The sequence below is a fragment of the Ixodes scapularis genome, unplaced genomic scaffold (genome assembly GCF_016920785.2).
Source record: "Ixodes scapularis isolate PalLabHiFi unplaced genomic scaffold, ASM1692078v2 PGA_scaffold8__174_contigs__length_109621045, whole genome shotgun sequence".
Classification (NCBI taxonomy): Eukaryota; Metazoa; Arthropoda; class Arachnida; order Ixodida; family Ixodidae; genus Ixodes; species Ixodes scapularis.
Genome location: NW_024609883.1, coordinates 9,944,659 through 9,967,674, shown reverse-complemented (window position 1 = coordinate 9,967,674; position 23,016 = coordinate 9,944,659). Strand labels below are relative to the sequence as shown.

Below are 23,016 nucleotides of genomic sequence, written 5' to 3'. Positions count from 1 at the left end.
AGAACGACGACGACAACTCGGCTGGTGTCATCGGCGTGGTTAACGTGGTTATCTTTCTGTGATAGTGCAGTCGCCGATTTCTGTGAGTGCGGCAAGTGCGTTTTACATCGGCGCTTCAATTTGAAACGAGGGTCTTTATTCGTGAAAAGAATTAGGCATGGCGCAGAATTCCGGCTTCCCAACAATTCCTCTCTGGAAGCGGCGCAAACGGGATGTTTCGGTTGTGATTCAAGGGTAGATTGTGTCACAATCGTGAGTAAATCTGCGCGCTATAAAGTTTGTGGCGTTCGTTACTTTTCTTTTTGGTAGGACCAAGAGCTGTTTCTCGCATGGTCTGACTAACATCACGGCGCTTACATCGGGAGAAAAAATAGTTTTTTGGTCAGCTGTGTTTGGCCGAATATATTGAATATTCGAGTGACCGAATACTAGGAATTCGATTCGCGAATCGAATTATTCGGGAACTTTCTATTCGATTCGAATTTGTATATTCGAGTATTCGCACACCCCTACTCAAAACACATGGCACCAAAAACTGCTCATTCGCCGTAGTAAGCCTGCCGAATTATTTCAAAGGTCTCTGTTCGACATTGCAGAGTTTGAAGAAGTGATGTTTGCTCTCGCTCTGGTTTGCAGTCCATGCTGAAGTAACCACATGGCCAGAAAAAGGTGTCTAGTGCAGCTCCAAATGTCGACAAAATGACGCCCTTTGGCGTGACGAAAAATGAAGGTCCCTGCCTTAGACTGCTGCATGTGCACTAGCACTCTCTCTCTCTTTTTACGCTAAGAAATTAGTCCCGGGACTTTTTGATCGCAGCTTGCACTACTAGGGCGACCTCTGGGCTATTGGCGTTCACGCAAGCCACGCTCGCTCAGGCGGTGCGAGCGTCGTTCGGGGAAACGCATGAACCTATAGTGTAGACTTTGCTCACGCTTAAAGTGAAAGAAAATACAGCAGTGATGTGATTGGCCTAAGCCGTTTTGGAGCACCTTTCGGAGCAGCCAAAACAGTGTTTTGGAGCAGCAAAAGTGGCCTTTAGAGCAGCCAAAATAGTGTTTTGGAGCAGCAAAAGTGGCTTTTGGAGCAGACATTCTTAGAAAAAATAAAAATGATCGCTTTAAGTGTTGGACAGACGAAAAACACTTTGCTCGCCGCAATCAACAAATTATAGTCAAGTTAGACCCCCTGGGAGTCTTTCAACATGTAACTGAAATGCCTTTGACATGACACATTTTGCAATGCTTCAGTTAAATTATACATATATATGTACGCACTATAGTTAAATAAGAACCAAACTGCACATATTAAAATTTATTTCAAAACGACTAGCTTAGTAGTAAATAGCACAGTATTAGGTAGACTAGTTATATATTAAATGGAAGAAGTCTCCAACTGATTAAACCCGTACCTACTGCAATGCAATGCAAAATTGTCGCGCGAGGGGAGAGGGCTGTTCGATCGAAACCATGCCACTCTGCTCCGTCGCCAACTGGTTCCCAAAATTGTTTGCAAAATGTAATTGTCCAGCATACAACAAAAAACAGTTCAGCGCTTGCCAGGCCATCAGGCGAAATACAAGCTCAACACAGAGAAAAAAAAAAAAAAAGGACCTGAGCACATTGATGCAAGACATCGCGAGCCAGGATCAGAACGTTCTTCTGAACTCAAGGCAAACAAGTGCGCTGTGCGGGTTCAGAGTGCAGACATTGCCTGCTTTGCTTTAGCTCACTTCTCTTCACCAAATTTCTTTCGCGGCAGATTTTTCACGTACTAGCGTCCATCCCGAAAGAAGGCTCACAGAGAGAAACCTAGGCAATCAATACTTCGACACATCAGTCCTTAAAGGTAGATTTTTGTAGTAACACGTGATTTAAACAAGAACAGGAATGTTGATGAACTTGTGGCGGTACTTAGTTTTATTTTAAAAAAGCTCTATATATGCAGCCACGTGCGGACGGCAACACCCGACGTCGCGCGACCACGGTGACTGGCAGGCAGGGACCAAATATAGTTTTCCCACGGCTGTTGCTTTCATGAGCGAGTGCTTCAGCTCACAAAGCAACTCCCGCCGCACAAAAACATAATTTCGTTTCAAAGTATGACGGCATGGCTGGTACCCGGCACGCTAGCCTCGGGGCGTCTGCACACGAACACGTCTATCGCTGAATTTTTTCAAAAAAGACGCGAGACAACGAGAGCGCCAAACGAGAGACGGCGGGAATAACCACGCAAGACCGGATGAACGATTGATGCAGGGTACTTTGTGTCGGGCGGCCGCTTGCGCCACATAGCTCATGCGTGCTCATTTACGGTACTCAGTTTAATTTCGGTTTTGAAAGGCGACCAAAATTGGTCCTTTGGCGCAGTCTTGGCGCAGATTACTAATATTTTGGCAAAATGTAGCAGGATGTAGCAGGGTTAGCCCCTTGGCGCAGTTTGGCGCAATTGGCGCAGCAATCACATCACTGATTACTCTGTGATTGGTCGTAATTCACCCAAAGTTCAGAACTCCCCTCGCGTACACCTTTTCTTGGTTTCGCCTGCACATAGCAAACGTCCGCCAATCAAGAGACGACTTGCGCGATTCTTCCGGCCGGGTGAACACCATGGAATGGACTACCCTGTCAAAGTGGTTCCACAGCTCTATCCGTCGACTTCCAAACACGTCCGCTGCGGCGGCAGTTTCGCTACAATGCCTGGAAGGTGTCCTTGCCTGGTGCGTTTACCACACCAGGCAAGGACACCTATTCAACCCGAGCATCAAGACTGCCCCCGAAGCGGCAACAAACGACGTCGAAACACCAGAGCATCACGCTGTCAAACGTCAAAATCCTGGCAGTTGGTAGCAGAAGTTGCGGCGAAAAGCACGGGCGAATGCGAGCATTGCCGTCGTCCCGACCTCTGGCTGCCGAGGCTACCGCTGACCATCGAGCGACATGCAGCAAAACGGCAGTCTGCCACGTCCTCCGCCACTGCTGCGACGCCGCCATGATCTCAGCAGGCGGCCGCACGATGCATCGACGTCGTCAGACAGAAATCAAGACCGCGCTCTAAGACGCGGCAAACGCGCCGGTCCGAGACGCGTCGCAGCCGCCCAACCCCGTCGTGCAGCCGGGCTGCGAGCCTCACCTACCTGCGGGGGTTGGCCACCCCGACGCGAATGGGCTTGGAGCCAACCAGCAGCGAGTGCTGCATGTCCACCAGGGCCTCCTGGTACTCAGACTCGTCCGAGAAGCGCACGAAGCCGAAGCCCTTGCTCAGCCCGCTCTGGTCCAGCACCACTGGAGGGGGGGGGGGTGAGGGAAAGTGCGGTCAGGTCGGGACACAGTGTTCACACCGTAAACCTAGAGCGTGGGTGTCGAAAATTCTCAGAGAGGTCCGAACGAGGGTAGGCAAGGTCGTGCGCCACGTGGCCCTACAGACGTGCACACGAGCAAGGACAGTTCCTCGAGTCCCAGTCGCGTTGCTCGTCTCGCGGCCTTCGCGAGAAATGCCAGCGAGCCTTCGCCACGTTTTTGTTCGTGGCAAGGCAGTGCCATGCAGACACCTCTCTTTTCAACCGTGCCTGGAGTATCCTCGGACGTCCCGAATTTCCTCGAGCACTTCTCTCCTAAGCGAAGCGTTTGTTCCATTTATGCTTCGTTTAAGCGGACGTGAGACACCCGTTGATGCGTTACTACGACCCAAACGCTTCCCGGTATGTGTATACAGTATAGACCACTTACAACGTAACCGCTTATAGTGCAGGACCGGGTATAACGCGGCTTTTTTAAACCACCGGTTCACCTCCCATAGAACTCCATGCAATTACATACCGCTTAAAATGCAGGCGCGCGAAGGGAAATATTGGTTATAGTGCGGTTTCTTGAACAGCCCGCCGACCGCGCCGACCAACCGGCGCAGCGAGCACACTTCCCTGTGCGACACTAGATAACGGCGCTAGCCGCAAGCGGCAATCGCGGGGCAAGGAGGTTGCTCGAAGAAGCGGGGAGAAGCGAAGAGAAAGGGTTCAGTTGCCATAGCAACGCACGCACGTGTCGTTCACGTGCGTGTGTCCCTCCACTGCGTTGGAAACAACCGCAACGACAGACCAATCACAGGTCGAGGAGAAGAGTTCGCGCGCAATGCATGCCGGTCGCGGGCCGGCTTCTTCTATCCGCAAACATGGCGTTGGTTGTGATCGTCGACGTAGACGGCATGGTGGAAGCTCATCGTTCCGCGTAAAAGCGCTATCCTTGACTGTGAATTTTCGTTGTGTGTCGCTATGATAACCCAGCACGTACTAGAAGGGAAAATCCACCTATTCGTGCGGCGATGTCATGGCGGCACTCTCAAAACGGCAGAAACGCCCGTGTCGTTGTGCTTGTTTACTTCGACTACAGTGGTGCTTTCTAAGCATTTCTGTTTTCGAACATCGCCCGGATTTCTTATTTGGAGCATTTCATACCTGTGCTGAAGTTGAAGGTATTACTGGCGCGTACCGTATAAAGGATGCGAATTTTCACGCATATTCATCACCGGAGAAAAGTGATTAGGGTTAACAATCCTGAACGCTCGCAACGTGCGTCCGCAACCCGCGACGCCGTTAAAAGGCTGCGCCAGGCAAAAGTCACTCAAAATGTACGACACACTTGAGAAAGAAGTGTACTAGTCTGGTGAAATAAAGACTTTCCTCAAACTAAGCTTTATTTTTCATCTAACAAAAAATAAATTGTTTTACAAAGGTAAGTTGTCTCATGGCATGTATTTTGGCCTAAAAAATTGATGTTTTGGTTATAGCGCGGTACCGCTTATAGTGCAGATTTTCGCGACTCCCGCGACATACGTTATATGCGGTCTAAACTGTAATTGTTTACGAGTTCTGTAGGCTTCGGCACTACTTTATGGCACCAACGCCAAGATTGGGAAGATTTCTCAGCTGTCATTCGAGGCACATGGGGGTTCCTCAAAATTGAAAACTTTAGAAAGAACTGCCTTCTCAGGCATGGCATCTGTACTGCGCCAATGGTGGCCTTACGGCGACCGATGACGCAAGAAACCAAAGATGCGCCCAAGCAGACGATGCAAAGCGTACACATTTGAGGCGTATATAGGACGCGACGCACAAACTCAATACAAAAACTGCGTAAGAGTTCACTTCTAGCTTAAGTCTAATCAATATGTTGGCACACGATCGGCCCTAAAACCTTTCGGTGTATAAATGTTTATCGGGGTTTTTCGGAGGTTGGCGCTTTGTCCCGACCAACCTTATCTTTATCGTAGTCGAAACACAGACATTGAGTAAGAACTGACCGAAAGTGAGGAACACATTTTCAGAGACGGGCACACAAGCTCTTGAAAGCAACGAGGGCGCTAGACAGCATCAACTACAGCAAGCGGTGCTTTGACTGATACTAACAATAGTCAAAAATACCTCGATATACCTGTATACCATCCAGCAAGGCAGGGATTCTTGAACTTCTCAATAACCCCTGCTTGCCAAAGTCTGAGCATTGATGCAATAAAGCAATTTAGCAGCCTTGACAGCTTGCAAAGATAATGAACACATTACGGAGTGTTCGGAGAATAGTTATGCATCAATGTCAAACCTGCTAAAATAGTGATTAAACTGGGGAAACACTTTAGTTATAAGTAAAGCTGTTCGATAAAGTGTGGGAGAACCTGTTGCCTAGAAACCCAGCATGGGAACCCATGAAACAGGGACACAAAACCAAAGCACCAACAACAAGAATGCTGAAAATGTACAGAGCAAGGCCGTAAGGACCAGCATATTTGGCACGCTACACAAAATTCAAAGTCTAAACATACATACCTGAAATGGGGCACAGAAATGTTGTTTTGCAAGAAGTTCTATGTCTAATCTTTGGAGACCTCGACGCAAGGGGGTGAAAAATTAAAAATAAAGCAAAGATGGTGGCAGTCACTTCTTATGTCTTAGACCAAGCTGTTCGTTGTCTGTTCACTGGTTTGTGAGCTCGCTCGCTGGACTCAAGAGCGTTGTTGCAGAGGCTGGCGACAAGCAGGATAATCACAATAAGTAATGATTTTAATGAAATATAGGAACAATGAACCTGGGAGCCAGCTCGCAAACCTGCGAGCAGCCGACGAACATCCGGTATGGGATATAAAAAGTGTGCGACTGCCATTTTTGCACTACTTCTAATATTTCACCACATCCGAGTTGAGCTCTATAAACGTAAACAAACATTATTGCCAAACGACGTTCGTGCGCCCAGTTGCAGGTACAACAAGAATTTGAATTCCCCGAGACGTCCCAAATGTGCCGGCTCTTACGACCTTACCCTGTAGGTACGCATGCTGCATGCCTCACCTGTACGGAAGATTGAAATAAACGACTAAGATGAGGCGTTGACAACTGTATGCGCAAACTGCTATTTAATGTAGGTTTTTGCTCTAGAGTGTTGTTGCAGAAACCAGCACGTGCAACTACCTTTGTAGCATGCTCCTTGGTGCTTGGGTACTTTAGCAAAGCGCCCATTAATAGAACTACCAATACGCCGACCCTCGTGTTCTGGTCTCCCGAACAACGATGCCATAAATGCACAGATAAATGCGCGCCACGGCCGACGTTCATTTGCAAAACTCCCTAACTTGCATCGGCGATGCTCTGCCCCAATTTCTAACACTCCCACCCCGAGGAACCGGTCCATGGTCTCAGGGAGATGCACATACCTTTGGCCGCCTTCACCGAGGGGTAACGTTGAGAGAAGGCGTGGTATAGATGCACGTCGTCCACTTCCGACGAGAGGTCCCCCACGAACATGGAGAATTCCCTGGGCAGCAAGGAAGGAGAGACTCCCTGAGCAACTTTGGGGGGTGAAAATCACTGCAAAAAAAACGCTGGGGGTTCCTCCCTATTTGGATGGGACCCGACTCTTTTTATGCGATTCCCGCGCACTGAACCGTCGAAGAGCAAAAAACGAGATGCAAACAGAAAGGACTACGCCACAGTGCTGACTTTGCTCGGATGTGTTCCTTTTTGCTTGCCCTATGGTCGGCAACGTGTCAAAAAATGAAAGCTCCTCCCACCTCTTTCCGCCTTGGCAGAGCAAACGCTGGAGAGGAGGATGCCTCCTCTCCAGTGTTTGCTCTGGTAAAGGGGAAAGAGGACCTTCCACCTCATTCTTGACCTGTCACCGACTGCAAGTCTTTTAAAGATGCAGATTGCCAACTTGCGTGAGTCTCCATCCAACAAGCACAGCAAACATTTCTAGGAATCGGGAGAAACCCAATTTTCTTTAAACTCAATAAGTGTGAAACTGAACACTTCCGTAACTATGCACCTTTACTCGTTTTCCCCTCGAGAACCGTAGTAAAAAAAAGTCTGGCTCCTCTCTAAGCATTACTAATTTCAAGGTTGGGGGTAAGGCGTTGCAAGTAACGGCGCTACCAGTAACATGTTACTTTTTACGGTAACACAGTAACATACTCGTTACATTTTCAAAATAGAAACGGGTAACATACTTCTATGCGGAGAGCAAGTCGTCTGCTTTTTACGCAGGAGTTACGGCTACGTCAGAATGACACCGAGCTCAGATTGGCTTCGATTAAAAGGATAGTGGGTAGACCACAATGCTAGATGCCTCGAAGTCCACCCACTATCTTTTCTCAATCGGCCAATAAAAGCTCGGTGCTCAGACATCATTGCAACCCCTGTGAAAGAAGAAGACAAACTTGCGCTCCCCATTAGTTATTTCGAGTAACTTGAGACATAGTTACGTCACTTATTCTTCTAAAAACTTGAATAAATTACACTTCAATTCGTTTTTCTAGATGCAAAATCAAATGTTTGTTTTTTGCTTTATTTGGGGGCATTTTTTCTTGTTAGTCTTTAGGTGGAACCATAGAAAAGACAAGGCACAGTCACGTCTCGTTAATATGGACCCCGTTAATATAGATGCCTTGCTACATGGACACCATTTCAGGGGACGAACTGGGAGAATACGTGCACTTTTGTCCCGCTGTTATGGACAAGTCACATTATGGACGATTTTTTGGTGGAACAGAGATGCCCATATTAATGAGACATCATTGTAATCATGCTCATTTCCTGGATGGACATAATGCTTCTCGAAATATGGCGCTTATGCATACCTGTAACGTCGGAGAGTAAAACATGTAAATTCATAATTAAAAAAGTAACACAAAAGTAATGGGTTACTTTTTAACAGTAATGGTAATGCATTCCTTTTACATTGAAATAACGTAGGTTGCTAACCCTTTACTTTTATCTGCAAGTCACGAGCAACGTATTTCATTACTTTTTTTCGACAACACTCACGACACTGCAAATTTCCCCTTTTATGCAGAGAATTGAGATACAGTGTAGACTAGGGATGTCGCGAACCACCCTAGGTTCGATTTCGAAAGGTTTCGATATTTGCGAAGCGAACTGAGGTTCGATTTCGAAAAATTTCGATATTTTCGTACCGACCGAGGTTCGATTTCGAAAAATTCGCAACTTTTGTCCACAGCGGAGTTTCGAATTCGAAAATTTCGAAGCTTTCACGGTTTCTAAAATTTCGAATTCGAATATTTCGAATATTTTTTTACTTCAGGTTCGATAAATTCGAATATTTCGAAATTCTTTGTAAAAAAAATTCGAAAACTTCGAACGCTTCGAATTTTTATAGACATGAAGTTCGAACAATTCGAAGATTTCGAATTTCTTTTGGCATAAAGTTCGAAAAGTTCGAAAGTTTCGATTCTCTTTTAACGCTAAATTCAAAAAAAAAAAAGAAAAAAACTTTGAAGATTTCGAATTTTTTTCTAATCCAAGTTTTCAAAGTTCGAAGTCCGATTTTCAAGTTTTTCCACAGTTTCAGTTTCAAATAACGTTTTCACGACTCACTTGTTTTCACAAAATCAAGTTTAGAAAAGTTAGGGTGTGATATCTAGATTCTGCGAAGTTGGTAAGGCAATTAAATGAGACGACGAGTGTCCCGGACGTGCTAGAATATTTGCCAGTGCAGAATTGTGACCGCCAGCCCCCCCCGGGGGGGGTCTTTATCACGCAGTAGTGATTGCACGAACACACTGTTTTACGAGACTCATCCAGTTCGAAACGGCCAGGGGCGAGCAGGAGGTTGAGGCTCAGAGAAACCTTGAAGCGACCTGGCAAACTAGCTCGCCACCCCTTGCACGCTGGTAGTAATCCGATCCGGTGAAGTTCATAATTGTACTGGAGGTTTATTTTCTGGGACGGAGGAATCGCCTCGCAAAAGGCACAAAAGGCGACACAACTCGAGGTCGATGAGCGTTCTACCATACAAGTGGCGTCGGAAGAGGAAAAACGGGGGGAAAGAGGGTAGCGGGGGGGGGGGGGGGGGGGGGGGGGGGGGGCTGGCTTCAGCCTCTTTCTCCCCCTTGCAGGTATTTTGGACTGTTAAAGAAAACAATACGGGGAAAGAGGGCGTGGTCGAGCTTATTTTAATCTGAAATTATTTATGCATATGTATAGCTACTGTCGCTCTTCACTGCATAAAAGGTTGCGTAGATGGTCATTGTTAGAAACGCGTTGTCAGAAGGCACTGCTCGTCACATGCTTAGTGGTTCGGACGTTCAAAGCTGTCTTTTCGACCTAAACACCTGTGCCGATAGTAACAAAAGAAAAAAAAAAAAAAGTATAAATGCGGGAATAAAAAGCAGGAGAAAAAAAAAACTATCAAGAATTCGTCGGAAGTGTTCTATTCTTGCATATTCAGAGGTTTAGAACTTCGAAACAAGTTTCTTTTACCAAAATGTGTACAGGCTAAAAGAAACACGTCCCAGGAACGTGAAGCGAAAAAAAAAAGTTTTCTTTTAATGACGTGCTAAACTTAAACACTACTAGAAATCTTCTGCCATGAGTTAATTTATTCCTTAACGTGAAAAAACAATAAATATATTATTTTGTATTCTGCAGATGGCAATGATATGTACTGCCTGTGGTGTTAATTTCAATGCGATACCTCAAACAACTTAGACAAAAATAAATATCAAGTTTAGGTCATAATTGCATGCAGATACATGTTTGGACATTTCTTCGAAACTCACGTTGAATAACAATAATCACATCTTAAGACGGCACTTACCTACGCTATACATAGATCATTCTTAAAAAAAAGTATAACATATCTACCACAAATAGCTCCGGCTGCAGCGTGCTTCAAATCTGGCACAAACGATAATCGTCAAAAACCCGTCGTCCGTCCTCGCCCCTTCGGGGATTTATTTCTTTAAACCTAAGCATGCCAGAACATTGAAATAAATGGCATTGTCTTTCGTAAGGAACGCAGCACCGCGTGTAAAAGTTCGAGAAAAAAAATTACGAATGTACCCCACTACTTGAAATCAAATGAAACCGTCCGCCGGTCTTTCGAAGTTCGACGAACGTCGAACTTTTACCCTATAAGTTCGAAGTTCGTCGAACTTCTGACTTTTCAGAATTCGAAAGTTCGAACCTTTTCGAATTTTCTTGATAAATAAGTTCGAAAGTTCGAAATTTATCGAATTTTTGGTCAGTCAAGTTCGAAAGTTCGACAAGCATCGAACCTTGCAGCGCAATAAGTTCGAAAGTTCGAAAACGATCGAATTTTTTAGCGTAATAAGTTCGACGGTTCGAAAAGCGTCGAACTTCTTAGCTTAACAAGTTCGAAAATTCGACCTCTGTCGAATTTTACGATATAGACAATTCGAAAAATCGAAATCTTTCGAAACTTTCGAACCGCTTGATTCGATCATCGAAACTTCGATTCGAAAAAAGTTCGCGGCATCCCTAGTGTAGACCACATATAACGTAGGTCGCGAAAATCCGCACTATAACCAAAACATCAACTTTTCAGGCCAAATTGCATGCCATCAGACAACTTACCTTTGTAAAAGAATTTATTTTATGTTAGATAAAAATAAAGCTTAGTTTGAGGAAAGTCTTTATTTCACCAGACTAGTACACTTCTCTCTCAAGTGTGTCACACATTTTGAAAGAAATGAGCGACTTTCGCCTGGCGCAGCCTTTTAACGGCATCGCGGGTTGTGGACGGACGTTGCGAGCGTTCAGGATTGCTAACCCTAATCACTTTTCTCCGGCGATGAAAACGCGTGAAAATTCGCATCCTTTATACGGTACGCGCCAGTAATACCTTCCACTTGAGGACAGGCATGAAATGCTCCAAATAAGAAATCCGGGCGATGTTCGAAAACACAAATGTTTAGAAAGCACCACTGTAGTCGAAGTAAACAAACACGATGACACGGGCGTTTCTGCTGTCTTGAGAGTGCCGCCACGACATCGCTGCATGAGTAGGTGAATCTTCCCTTCTAGTACGTGCTGGGTTATCATAGCAACACACAACGAAAATTCAGTCAAGGATAGCGCTTTTACGCAGAACGATGAGCTTCTACCACGCCGTCTACGTCGACGATCAAAACCGACGCCATGTTTGGGGATAGAAGCAGCCGGCTGGCCGGCCCGCGACTGGCATGCAACGCGGGCGAACACTTCTCCTCGACCTGCGATTGGTCTGTCGTTGCGGTTGTTTCCAACGTTTCCAACGCAGCGGAGGGACGCACGCACGTGAGCGACACGTGCCTGCGTCCCTCTGTCGCTATGGAAACTGAAGCCACTCTCTTCGCTTCTCCCCGCTTCTTCGAGTAACCTCGTTGCCCCGGGAGTGCCGCTTGCGGCTCGCACCGTTATCTAGTGTCGCACAGGGAAGCGTGCTCTCTGCGTCGGTCAGTCGGCGCGGTCGCCGGGCTGTTCCAAAAACCGCACCATAACCGGTATTTCCCTTCGCGCGCCTGCATTTTAAGCGGTATGTAATTACATAGAGTTCTATGGGAGGCGAACCAGTGGTTTAAAAAAGCCGTGTTATACCCGGTCCTGCACTATAAGCGGTTACGTTGTAAGTGGTCTATACTGTATATGAGAGTCCGTTCTAGCTTAGATATATCTTATCTTATCAACAAGTATGCTTCTTCCTCAGACAACCAAACCTTGTAAGCACTACTTTCCACAGCATACAAACAATGCATAAACCTTACTTTCTTTTTGAGGTGAAAATGAGTACAGGCATCTTCCTTTTTTTTTTTTTTTTTTTATGGCAGTTGTTTTTGGGAAAATGTCACAGCGGATCCCGGGGTGTGTTTTGAATTGGATCGTGGCCTGCTAAAGATAGTGAGAAATCAGTATCGCGTGATCTTACGCGACGTTACGTCGCAATGTTTCTCGCCAAATTTAGCCCAGAAACGCTTCCCACTCAATTTAGTAGAGAAACGTCCCACTAAGTTTAGCAAGGGGTCACAACGCCGTGCAATGCCGTGACTTCACTTGAAACAAACATCACGTATCGTGAAGCTCCGTACGAACGCAGTCCCCGAGAGATCACTTGTCCCGTTTTCCTGGGTAAATATCCGTAGGTTAGAAATTACAAGCTGTCGCCAATCTCCATTCCCGTCGAACGTTGTGCGATCTCCAACAGGACACACATCAATCGTGCTATATATGGTATCGGTAAATTGTGACGAGCAACTCCCATAGCAAGTTCCCGCATGTTTATTGCACCGTGGAACGCGAGTTCTCTGTATCCACGACCTGTGTATGCAACACCGCCTGCCATGCCAGGCCAGTTCGGTGCGGGTTCCCGCGCGTTTATCGCACTGTGAAATGTGAACCTGCGGCGTCCGTGATTGGCAGTATCGGTCCCCACGACGCGAAATATCGTAGCGAGTTCCCGCGCGATTGTTGCATCATAAAACCCGAGTTCACAGTGTCCATAATCAGCTTGGTATTAGCTCCGGTGTTATAAGGCTTGTAACCGGTGCTCCGGTGTTTATTGGTAAATTTTCATACAATAAAAAAAAAGAATTAAAAAAAAAAAAAATTAGACAATAAAATGGCAACGTTGTTATCGAGACTTATTCTACATGGCCGTCGCCATCTTGAATGGCAGAACTTCCGCTACACGGGATGTTACTAGATCAAAGTTATTTGAAAAGCTTCCTTAAAGTCCGACGTACAGAATCGTCTTCTACCGGGGGGAAAAAAACGGTTCCCAGTTTCCTTCTCACCATTCCCTGTCGCCCACTTTTCCCCCCTCTCCACACAGGAGCGGATCTCTGAACTACTCCCGGTAGAGAGGAGGAGGGTCTCCCTCTTTCTCAAATGGAACGGCGGAATTGAGGGAGAGTTTCCTTCTCTCTGCTTGTTGGTCGGCCTTTAAACGCCCAGCGCCTTTTCGTGGAGTGCCCGCTCCGTGACACTTGCCCATATGGAAAGGAGTGACCGAACCGGTGAATGCACGTTGCCTATGCTGAAAATTGTTCTACCGCGGTTTTTACGGTGAACATGAAGTTTGCGCAAAAGTCTGCGCTTGAGGAACATCGTTCAAAGAAGTCTTTTCTCGGTTGCCCATGGAAGCGGTGCTGCTGGCAATGCTAGCAACGCAATTCGTTTGTACCTGCTCGCGTGCTGGCAACGAGAAAGACCATTTTCGAACAACGCTCTTCCACGGAGCTGGTCGGCCGATAGATCCAAGAACGTTGCAGGAAAGTTTTCACTTGCCACATCACCGCAGGTGTTCACATTTCAGCCGCAAATCCCTCTTTTGTCTTTTCTATTCACCTTTTAAAACTGGACCTAAATTGTGATGACTAGCTTCCTTCCCCTTCCGCACACCGGACACGAAACCATGTGGCTGGAGGTGAGGGTAAATAAAACTGTCCATAAAAGATGCCCGTGTACTAAGGCACTTCAGTATTCATGATTCCTGAAAAGCTTGGTGACCTGTGCTCCAAGACGAGACACTCGGTGCACAAATGTGGAGGACAATGAGCTCCGCAGAAAACAAAACTAGAGCTACTCACGATGATGAGCCGTATTGTTGGCGGCCGCCGGAAGAGTAGTTGCCGTAGCTGCCGCCACCACCTCCACCGCCGCCGCCACCGGTTCCAGTGCCGTTGTTGGCGTGATTGAGCCTGAACGTCTTCGGCTGCAACAAACAGTCGCCGACCCAAGCCATTTGAGGACGGGATTCGAGGATGAGGTTCCTCCAAAACGTTTTTACCCAAAACGTGTCACGACTAGAGGCTAGCAGTTTCCTGCGACATGCTTTCTGTGGCAGAAGAGCGCCCCACAGAGGCACAGATTGGACGTGCAAACTTTGCGTTCCGGTTGGTTCACACTTGCAACTGCTTGCCACCTTTTGCAATATTTCATAAAAAGGACTCCATTTTCAGGGTTTATTTTTCTTGAAATTCGGGGCGGTGTTCACATTTACCCACAGATTTGGTGTTTTTTGGCATCAATCTTTGGTTGCGAACAAAATATCTGTGTTTATTGGGGCTTTTGTATCAGAAAACAGGACGTGGACATACGCTTCTCCAACCTACAAAGAATGTATGCATGACCAGGATACGAGGACGTCGTTCAAGTAACGATATTACTGGATGTCCCAAATAGCGGCCAGGCTCTTTAAATCTACAGTAAAATTTGGTTTCTTAACCCATTGCTCTACGATTTTGTGCAGCGTTGCACACAGATGGTGCACTTTTTTGTAAAATTTGCAAAGACCGAACATACCTGAAGAAAAGGTAAAGAAGGAAAAAGGATTCACTCATATGAAAAACGCAGCAAAGCCACCGGTCTTCAAACCATACAGCGCCCTATTGTTTAAGGGGACAATGAAGGCAATTTTGGATATTTTTTTGGCGACTAAACTGGGTTCCAGGCACGTCTCAGGCCACGTTGCCCCAATTTCAGCCGAAACGGGCGCCTGTGTGTCGCGCAATTCAATTAAGCAGTCGCGGTAATATTCGTACCGGGATCGACTGGGGCGACGCCCCGAGTTGCGGGAGAAGTCAGGAGAAGCGGAGCTCACGTGACCGTGGTGAGGCCAAGAAGCGCGATGTCACAAGAGACGCGTCAGCAATTAGTCTAAACGAGAGACGTGCCCTCGGTGACGTTTTGGTTAGCAATTTTTTGTTATACTGTTCTAATTTCCGCTTGACTAATCATGAAAAGTAGAAATCGGTCCGGAAATGATTACTAAACCGTGAATAAAACAGCATAATTGTTTTTCTCTTTGCTACGCTGGACGCGAAACGGGCAACGAGCAACTATGGAAAAACAAAATAAAATAAAAGAACACACGGGAGGCGTTTGGTTTTGATTTCAGATGTCGGTGTCATGTTTACTTTGAGAACACGGTACTTGAAGGATTCTACAAAATGGTAGTCACGCCAAATTTGTGCGCTGTAGATGGCTGTTCTAATGGTCGACTGAAGACCATTTCATTCGGGGGACGCTGGTTTCTACATGGGGGTAGCTGTTTGAGTTCTTTGACGACGAAAACAGAGAACGTCCGACTTCGGTGAAAACCAAAAATGGTGCTGTTTATTTTCACTTTCTTGGGGAGCGTCTCACGCGGAGGAACCGGTTCCTGGAACAGCTTGGTCGCTGCGGCTCCCCCCCCGGCATCTCCCCCTCATCCCTGTCCTTCGCCAACGCGCCGCTCTCGTTTCGCCCGCGCGAATGTTGCTCACTGCTTTGGAGCCTGCTGGCCGCTCGTTGCCGGCTGGGCGGTCTCCGTCGGGTGATGGCGGAGGCCGTCAGACACGTACTCCCGTTTCGTTGTTGTTAGGTCACTGAACAGAAACTCGTTCGCGAGAGTGGCATTGTCGTCCATGTTGACAGATTCGACGAAACGACCGCGCCACCGCGCAACTATAACCCACCGCAGTAACCAGAGTCTCGATCACCTAAATACTACCGATTCAGACTATTCACACTTGACGTCACTCCCTCTGTCACCTCCGTTTTTGGAGGCCCAGAAATGAGAATGGAGATAGTTTAGTTTCGGTTATTTCAGTTCTTTTGTTGGCACAGAAATACGCGTCACAAATGTCTACAAAAAATTAGGCAGCGTGCTAGGTCCCCAAGAAGCCTAAAAACACCATTTAAAAAAAACTAAATAAAATCGCCTTCATTGTCCTTTTAAAGATTGGTGGCTTCACTGCGTTTCCATAGGAGTTAAGTCAGGCACGTACCCAGGATTTTGTTTCGGGGGGGGGCCCCCATGACAAAATGCTGTATGAGGGGGAGGGGGGAGAGGAGGCCCCAGCAAAATGAAAGGTATTCGGGGGGGGCCGGGCCCCATGGCCCTTCCCCCCACCTGGCTACGTGCATTAGTTAAGCCTTATTTTTTTTTTTTTTTTTACTCCTTCCTCAGGTAAGTTCGCTCTTTGCAAATTTTACAAAAAAAAGTGCACCATCTGTGGGCAACGCTGCACAAAATTGTAGAGCGATAGTTTAAGAAACCAAATTTTGCGGTCGATTTAAAGAGCCTGGCCACTATTTGGGACACCCGGTAGAAAGAAATAAGGTGCATAGTTCCCAAGAAAGAAGCAGCCTCACAGACACTCGAGTGTGGTGGGGGTCCGGGTAACAGAAAAATAAGCTTTTCTTCGGGGAGAGCTCGAATTCAAGGATCTCTGGTTTTCTCCCATTGCAGTAAAACTGGCTGGGGGTTAATTTTCGGAGTTCATCAGCATTTACCTAAAATGCGGAACCATACTTACGACAAGAGAACGCACTGGCCGCCTATGAGGTGGTCCTGGAACCGCATTTCGCCAAAAAGAACGTTTTGCGGTATTAGCGAGACCAAATGCCCTTAATATCCACGAGAGACGATAGTTTATCGCACTGTCAATACTTTTTTGAGCCTGTTTGTAAAACAATGTCGAGCGAAAAAAAATGAAAAACTATACGGATACTGCGAGTGTTTCACGGCCACACGACAGGTGGTGCCACTGGGCTCTCTCGTCGTAAGAGGTCGTCCCCTCTGGGACAAGCGGCAGAGGCATGTGGGGCGGCACTGACTACCTGTGTGGCGTTTGGGATGGGCCGGCCATTGCAGCGCAGCAGGGCGCGCTGGGCAGCCTCCTCGTCCCCGAAGTCCAGGAAACCGTAGCCGCGGGGCATCCTGGGAAGGGGGCGGTGCCGGGGGGCGCCACCCATCAAGACGGGTGCGGACCGGAACCCTCCCGGCACGAATTTTCCGGCAGAAACGAAGCCTCACCGAAGAGACGCCAACTCCCACAGAACATCTCTTTTAAGTCTCGTCGATTTTGTTTTCTCTTCCGCACAACGGAACACAATTTTTTGGTCTCGTCTTATCGCGTAAGAACGCCCTTTTACCGAAAACTCACTATTTAATGGCCAAAAAGTTAATCACACGATACTATGCAGTCGCACCCAGAGGTCACTTTAATGAGCAGCCTCGCTCGGCGTTTGTTTATTCGGAACTGCGGCTTCCTTCTTTTCATAGTCGTCCCGAGCTCATTAGTGACTTCTAGGTCTCGACGTTCGCCACGAAGCATGAGGTTGGAGGACAGATTCACCGCTCTCAAACTAAGAAGGAGCATCCAAAACAGAAGTCGCCTAAGCAAAAACTTGTGCATCATCAAAAATCGACACAATATAGAGCATGGCTTTCGTCCCTCAATCATAGAAACTGCTCCACGTTAAAAACAAAAAAAAAAGTGACAGACCAGTTTGGTGGAGAAGGAGCAAGTAAAAACTGAAACCGCAGAGCAATCTGTTAGAGGGTTAGGACATAAAAATTGAACGGATAGCTTATTCTTATATAGGAATGCTTATAGGTTACTGCGTGTACACCAAGTTTCAATATTTGTCAGAGCTCTAGTAATCACAACAATGAATTCACTAATGTCAATCATTTTCGTCTGGCGACCAGGCAACTTTGCCCAAGCTAGTCGCACCGTGGTGCCCCTAAACAACACGATTATGAACGTTTTCTCGTTCTAGGCTCAACTATCGCACGACTTAAGCACATCAACAGCGAAATGGAAGTGCCCAGAGGCCGGCCCGGTTGCTCTTCTTCATCGCCAACGATTCTGCCTGTCGACCCCGAAATTCGCGCGAGAGGGTGGCGCCGCTTAAATGTAACCGTTTTTCAGCGGGTGGTTCCGATGCGGTCCTTCCGACTTCTACTGACTAACGTTCCAGCCTCAGACCTGGACTGCTCCAAATTTGTGCCGCCGTAACTGACCTTCCGTTGACTCGCCGAGATGCCAATTTCTCTGTTTGGTGGTTTTATTGCACGCAGATTTTTGTCTATCGTCTGCCATCTGATGTCCCAAGTAGTAAATATATATTAGTATGCCCAGGAGATATGTGGGATTTAAAAGCATTGCCCAAAACAAACCTGTAGCAAGACTATAGAAGAATTCGAGGCGCATGCTTTGTAGCCCGTTTTAACAGTGGACGCTCTAGCCACTGACACTGTTGCCTCGGAGAATTTTCTCATACCAGAGTCATCAACAATGCCCTCCTGCGATTCCCCGCATTTTGTAGGCGAGAGTTGGCACGACGCTTTAGGCTCGTGACGAAACCTCATTGCCGCGCGCACCTCGATTCTTCATCGGGGTTTCTGGGAACGTGCCGCGAGATACGGTGTAGATGCATTCAAACCCGCGCTACAATCGCACGTACCATTGGAAAAAGCAGACACAAAAGCACAGCAACCAACTAAACAATAATAATAAAAAAAAGACAAGCGAAAAAAGTGATTATTTAGGCAACCAATCGAATTACCAGACGAAATACGCGCACTCAGTCGCCTAGCTTCCTTAGATTTACGTGCCACGGACTCCTCCCCAGACTGCGAGGGCGCCGCCACGGCGCCCGGAAGCGTCTCCGACCGGCACGTCTACCGCATCTTCATTTGCGGTCCGTCGATCCGCACCCCCCCAAAACGTCACAGTTGCGTTGCGACGTCGCAATGAAGACAACACTGACGCGAGCTCGTCTATTTTTTTTTTTTCTTTTGTAGAAAGTCTTGCGACCAACCGCCGGGACTGCAGCATCCAAAAGCATGACGCGAGCCGCTGTCACTTTGGGACCGCTTTCCGCGCGTGGGAGGTACGGAAAGCTAGACACGCCGGTCGAGACGCATTCTCAGCACCGTGCGCTTAGACTCCCCGAACTCGAAACCGGTGCACGGGTGCAACGCTCGGCGGTCCTTACCTGTGGCACAACAAGGACCCACAACTAAGCTCCCGCCTGGCCGACTACGCATTTTTGTGCTTGAGCTCTCCGACCCGCCGGCCTTTCGGTCTTTGCGCGACCCACCGGCCGAAATTTACCCATCCCTGCAAGGGAGAAACGTACGCACCAATTTAGTCAGTGTGGCCGGCTCGTCTTTCCGCAACGAGCCGAACGGGTGGGGACTTTCGCGGACATGCCTGGCAACAATTGTCCTCCGTTGGCGTCAAATGCGCCGTCTGACCGTAGGCCCGTGGATCCTTCCAACACATCGCGGCGGCTCGCGGGATTTTTAAACCTAGATCAGACGCGGTTGCGGCCACCATTTTTTCTTCTTTGCGAACAGCAACCCTTCCACTACTCGGCATTGTGTTGCGAGCAGCACGTGCAATCTGCAATGACTGTGGTGTTAGTCTTGCCACAGCAAACAATATTATACTCCACTCCCTGCATAAATTTATGTCACAAAAATTACAGAAAGAATTGTAGAGGACATTCATTATTAGTGTAGAAAAAAGCAGAAATTGGTGCCACGGAGGGTAGTATTATTAACCACCCGTCATGTTCATGCTGTCCCGCGTGCGATTTTAGTGCTCCAAAGACAAAAACAGGTCTCTTTAGTCACCTCCCGTTAGCTCCGTACGCAAAATGATAATTTAGTTCTTGCGAAAGCACCATTCGAGGCTGCCAAGCCAAAAGCAACTACATAAAAAGGGAAGGGAGCACGCTTGGGGTAACAATCTAACGGTGGGTGACACATACCACAGGGCAACCTGAAAGCATGCAAGCCCACAGCGAAAAGAAAGTGTAGCATATGAAGTAGTTGGAAGAAAGTCTGCGTTCAAAAAGACAAAAACAGGCGAGCCCCCGTTGTGTCAACGGGATTGGCAAGTTCAGTCGCGACTCACCCCGTGATTCGATTGCGAATGATTTTGACATGGACCGGATTTTCGCCCATCATTGTGAACGCTTGTTGGACGAAATACTCGTCCATGGTAGGCTCCAACTGAAACGAAACAGATGCGCACGAAAGCACTTTGAAAAGCTCGGTCTACCCTTCACTCAATTTTCTTTCACTGTATTACACGATGCACTTTTTTCTCACTTCATCCATATACCTTTCACATTTCGTTTATATTTAATTTCGATTTTGTAATACTGTAAACGACTTCATTTTCACGAGGGCCCAATTTTTGCGAAGTCAAGAATATCACGAAAACTAGGTCCTGCAAACATTTTACCTTATGGTAACTGATACATAGCGTACCACTCCCAATCGCGAAATTTTTGTGGCCGCGAAAGGTTCCTGAAATGCACGCTCCACCAAAGTTCGAACCCCGCGAAAATTAAGTTGTTTACAGTATAGCAAACTAGCCCTCCTCGCTAAACGATCTCTTATTTTTTTTACGTGCGTTTTTAGCGAGCATAGTGCAACGTAAGACGCAAAAACGTCACGACCGAGAGAACACGCAGCGGTTTGTCATCGGTCATATGCAATACGCATTGCCGTCGGAAGTTGCGGTGCGAGTGTCCGCACATTAACGATTGCACCCAGATTTACCGGTCCGAACACGTATTCTGCGATTAACGATTTCGTCAAATATGAGTGAAGGACTGCCTTCTCTTTATTATTATTATTATTATTTAGATATAAAAGTTAACGAAAAAAAATGCAATACGCGTGGGCAAGAAATTAAACTGTCCCACTCGGAAAGTTTGACACAAACAGGCTATAGGGGATCATGAAAATAAAAATAAATGAATAAGACAAGACATGCGACGCTTAAAATAGGCCATGAGGTAAAAACACCTCACCGGATTGCCGACAAACAAAACAAAACAAAAAAATAAGTCGCCAAAATAGTCAAACTTCGTTTGCAGGGCATAGTTACTGGTAGATACCTGCAGGCTAGTGGTAGGGGAAGATTACCAAATACGCGACCAGGGTCATCGAATCTAATCGACGTGTTCAAAAAAGCAAAAAAAAAAAAAAAGAGGGAGAGAAAAAAAAAAAGCCTGACGCATGTCTGAAGGGGCGAACAGCCTGGACGCGTTGACCAAAATAAACATAGGCCTGACGCAGCAACAGCAGCCCGCCGGCACCCAACGCTTGTCGGCTCTGTCGGACCACGGCCCGCTTTTTAACCGAGCCGGTCGTCTCGAGCGAAAGAGCCAAGAAAGCCAGTGTCGGTGCACGATGCGCGGGGTCACCGAAATCCCCGCACGGCCAGGCCCCATGGCGTCCCGCCATCGGCGAACTAGGCCCCACTGGCCGGAGAAGCGGCGGAGGAAAGAACACTCACGTCTCCCATCCACAAAGTCGACGCTGATCCCGCCATCGCTCCGTTGTTCCTCGCTCGGACTAAGCTAAACCGGGAGATAAACACAACACGGATAGTCTCCGAGATTCCAGTTTCAAAATGCGAAAAACAACCTCCTGTTCGAACTGGCGGACGAAGCGGGGAACTACAAAGGAAAAACGAGCGTGTGTTTCCTACCGTTATCCAGGCAGCGCCGTGTTAGTGCGCCGGCAACGCGCCGCATACTTTCGAAAGCGAGCGATGCTTAGCAGCACCCCGATACAGTGACGTAGCTATTAAAGGAAGATATACAGCTCGGGGTGAAGTAATTTTTTTCCCTCGTTTTTTATCATTGATTCGTCTTTGATAACCACTGGTGTTTTGTTTCTGCAGCGGAACACTCACGGCCGTTGTGCCATCGGAGGGTGGTAGCATGTATGCACAAAGTGACTACGTCAGTAGGCTGACTCTTGCACGCTCTAGAACGTTGGCAGAACGTTTGCAAAAGCAACGCGACGCAGTGGATAGACGAAATAACACGTAGATATTTCTCCTTCGAAGTTTAACGAAACTCTAGAAGGGTCATTGTATTGTTTACGTGAGCGTTTGACGCGTTGAACACCGACACCAACGCCGACAGGAAGTGCGCACCACGAGACCTAGCCGATTTGATTGGATAACACCGTCACGTGACCTCTCAAAGGTCTCATTCGCAAATTTACTCGATTTCATCGGAGCTATGGTGTTTAAAAAGATCTAAATCCTGCACTCGTACAGTGGTGCGTGATCAACGCCCAGACCGGCTCGACCTGTGTTGTCACGTGATATGCCATGCCGGATTGCTCCGGAGGAACTCGAATTTACTCGGGTGAGAGTTGGTACCGTCAAACAGGATACCGAAACCAGAACTGCTTCTAAATTCGTCTGGGTCAGAACTAATTTCAACTGGGTCAAATATAAGGGCGCACGATCGCCGATCAGAGCTCTGCACGCACACTCTTCACTTTTCCTAGGTACACTTTAACTTCTCCGAGACAGCAAGCAATGTTTCTCGCACGTGTTCTGGTGCCTTGTTGTGTTCTGCCAACCGCCTTGTTGTGTTCTGGTGATTGAATCCCATCTTAGCGACAAGCAGCGTGCACGTAAAGGCATCTTTTGAAAAAAAATAAAGTCAGAAGAGCTAGCTTTTTTACTGCGGTTCTTGAGGTGTAAACGGATATAAAATCACATCAGAAGCACGAATCTTCGTTTTGGGCCTGTTTGTTGCTATGGAAGCCGTGCTGCTAGCTGCCCTGATCTCTGCATCTGATTATCAAAAAGTGATAAATGCGGAAAATGTGAGTAAAAGCAACACAAAAGCGCAATCTGTTTTGTTCGGGTTCCATCATAATCTTAGAGTTGTTCAGGACTCTGCACTTTCTTTCTGTGGCGTCGAGGCTGTCCTGAACCGGAATAAATATTATTATAATTTATTAGTAGTAGTAGTAGCAGACAGTAGCAGACAGTAGTGAAAGCAGCAAAAAAGCAGGCAACGCCGACAGCACCGCGCGAAACATCCCAACGCGACTTCGGCAATGTGCAATATGCAAAAGAGCACAGCCTCTAGCAGTTCAATCGCACTCTGGGAGTAAGAGACCGTCAACGCGAACTTT

At 47.2% G+C, this 23,016-nt stretch overlaps 1 protein-coding gene across 1 annotated transcript in view; it reads right to left on the bottom strand.

The window, feature by feature from the left end:
* Positions 1-22,034, bottom strand: part of LOC115329942 (tRNA selenocysteine 1-associated protein 1) — a 36,977-nt gene extending 14,943 nt beyond the window's left edge. Inside the window, exons 1-6 of the mRNA XM_029991617.4 lie at positions 21,368-22,034; positions 19,973-20,070; positions 16,881-16,980; positions 13,865-13,989; positions 6,695-6,795; positions 3,135-3,282 (exon numbers count right to left, since the gene is read on the bottom strand). Coding sequence (XP_029847477.1) covers positions 3,135-3,282; positions 6,695-6,795; positions 13,865-13,989; positions 16,881-16,980; positions 19,973-20,070; positions 21,368-21,403 — 608 coding nt within the window. The 5' untranslated portion in view covers positions 21,404-22,034. The remainder of the gene's footprint in view (positions 1-3,134; positions 3,283-6,694; positions 6,796-13,864; positions 13,990-16,880; positions 16,981-19,972; positions 20,071-21,367) is intronic.
* Positions 22,035-23,016: the final 982 nt, after the last annotated feature.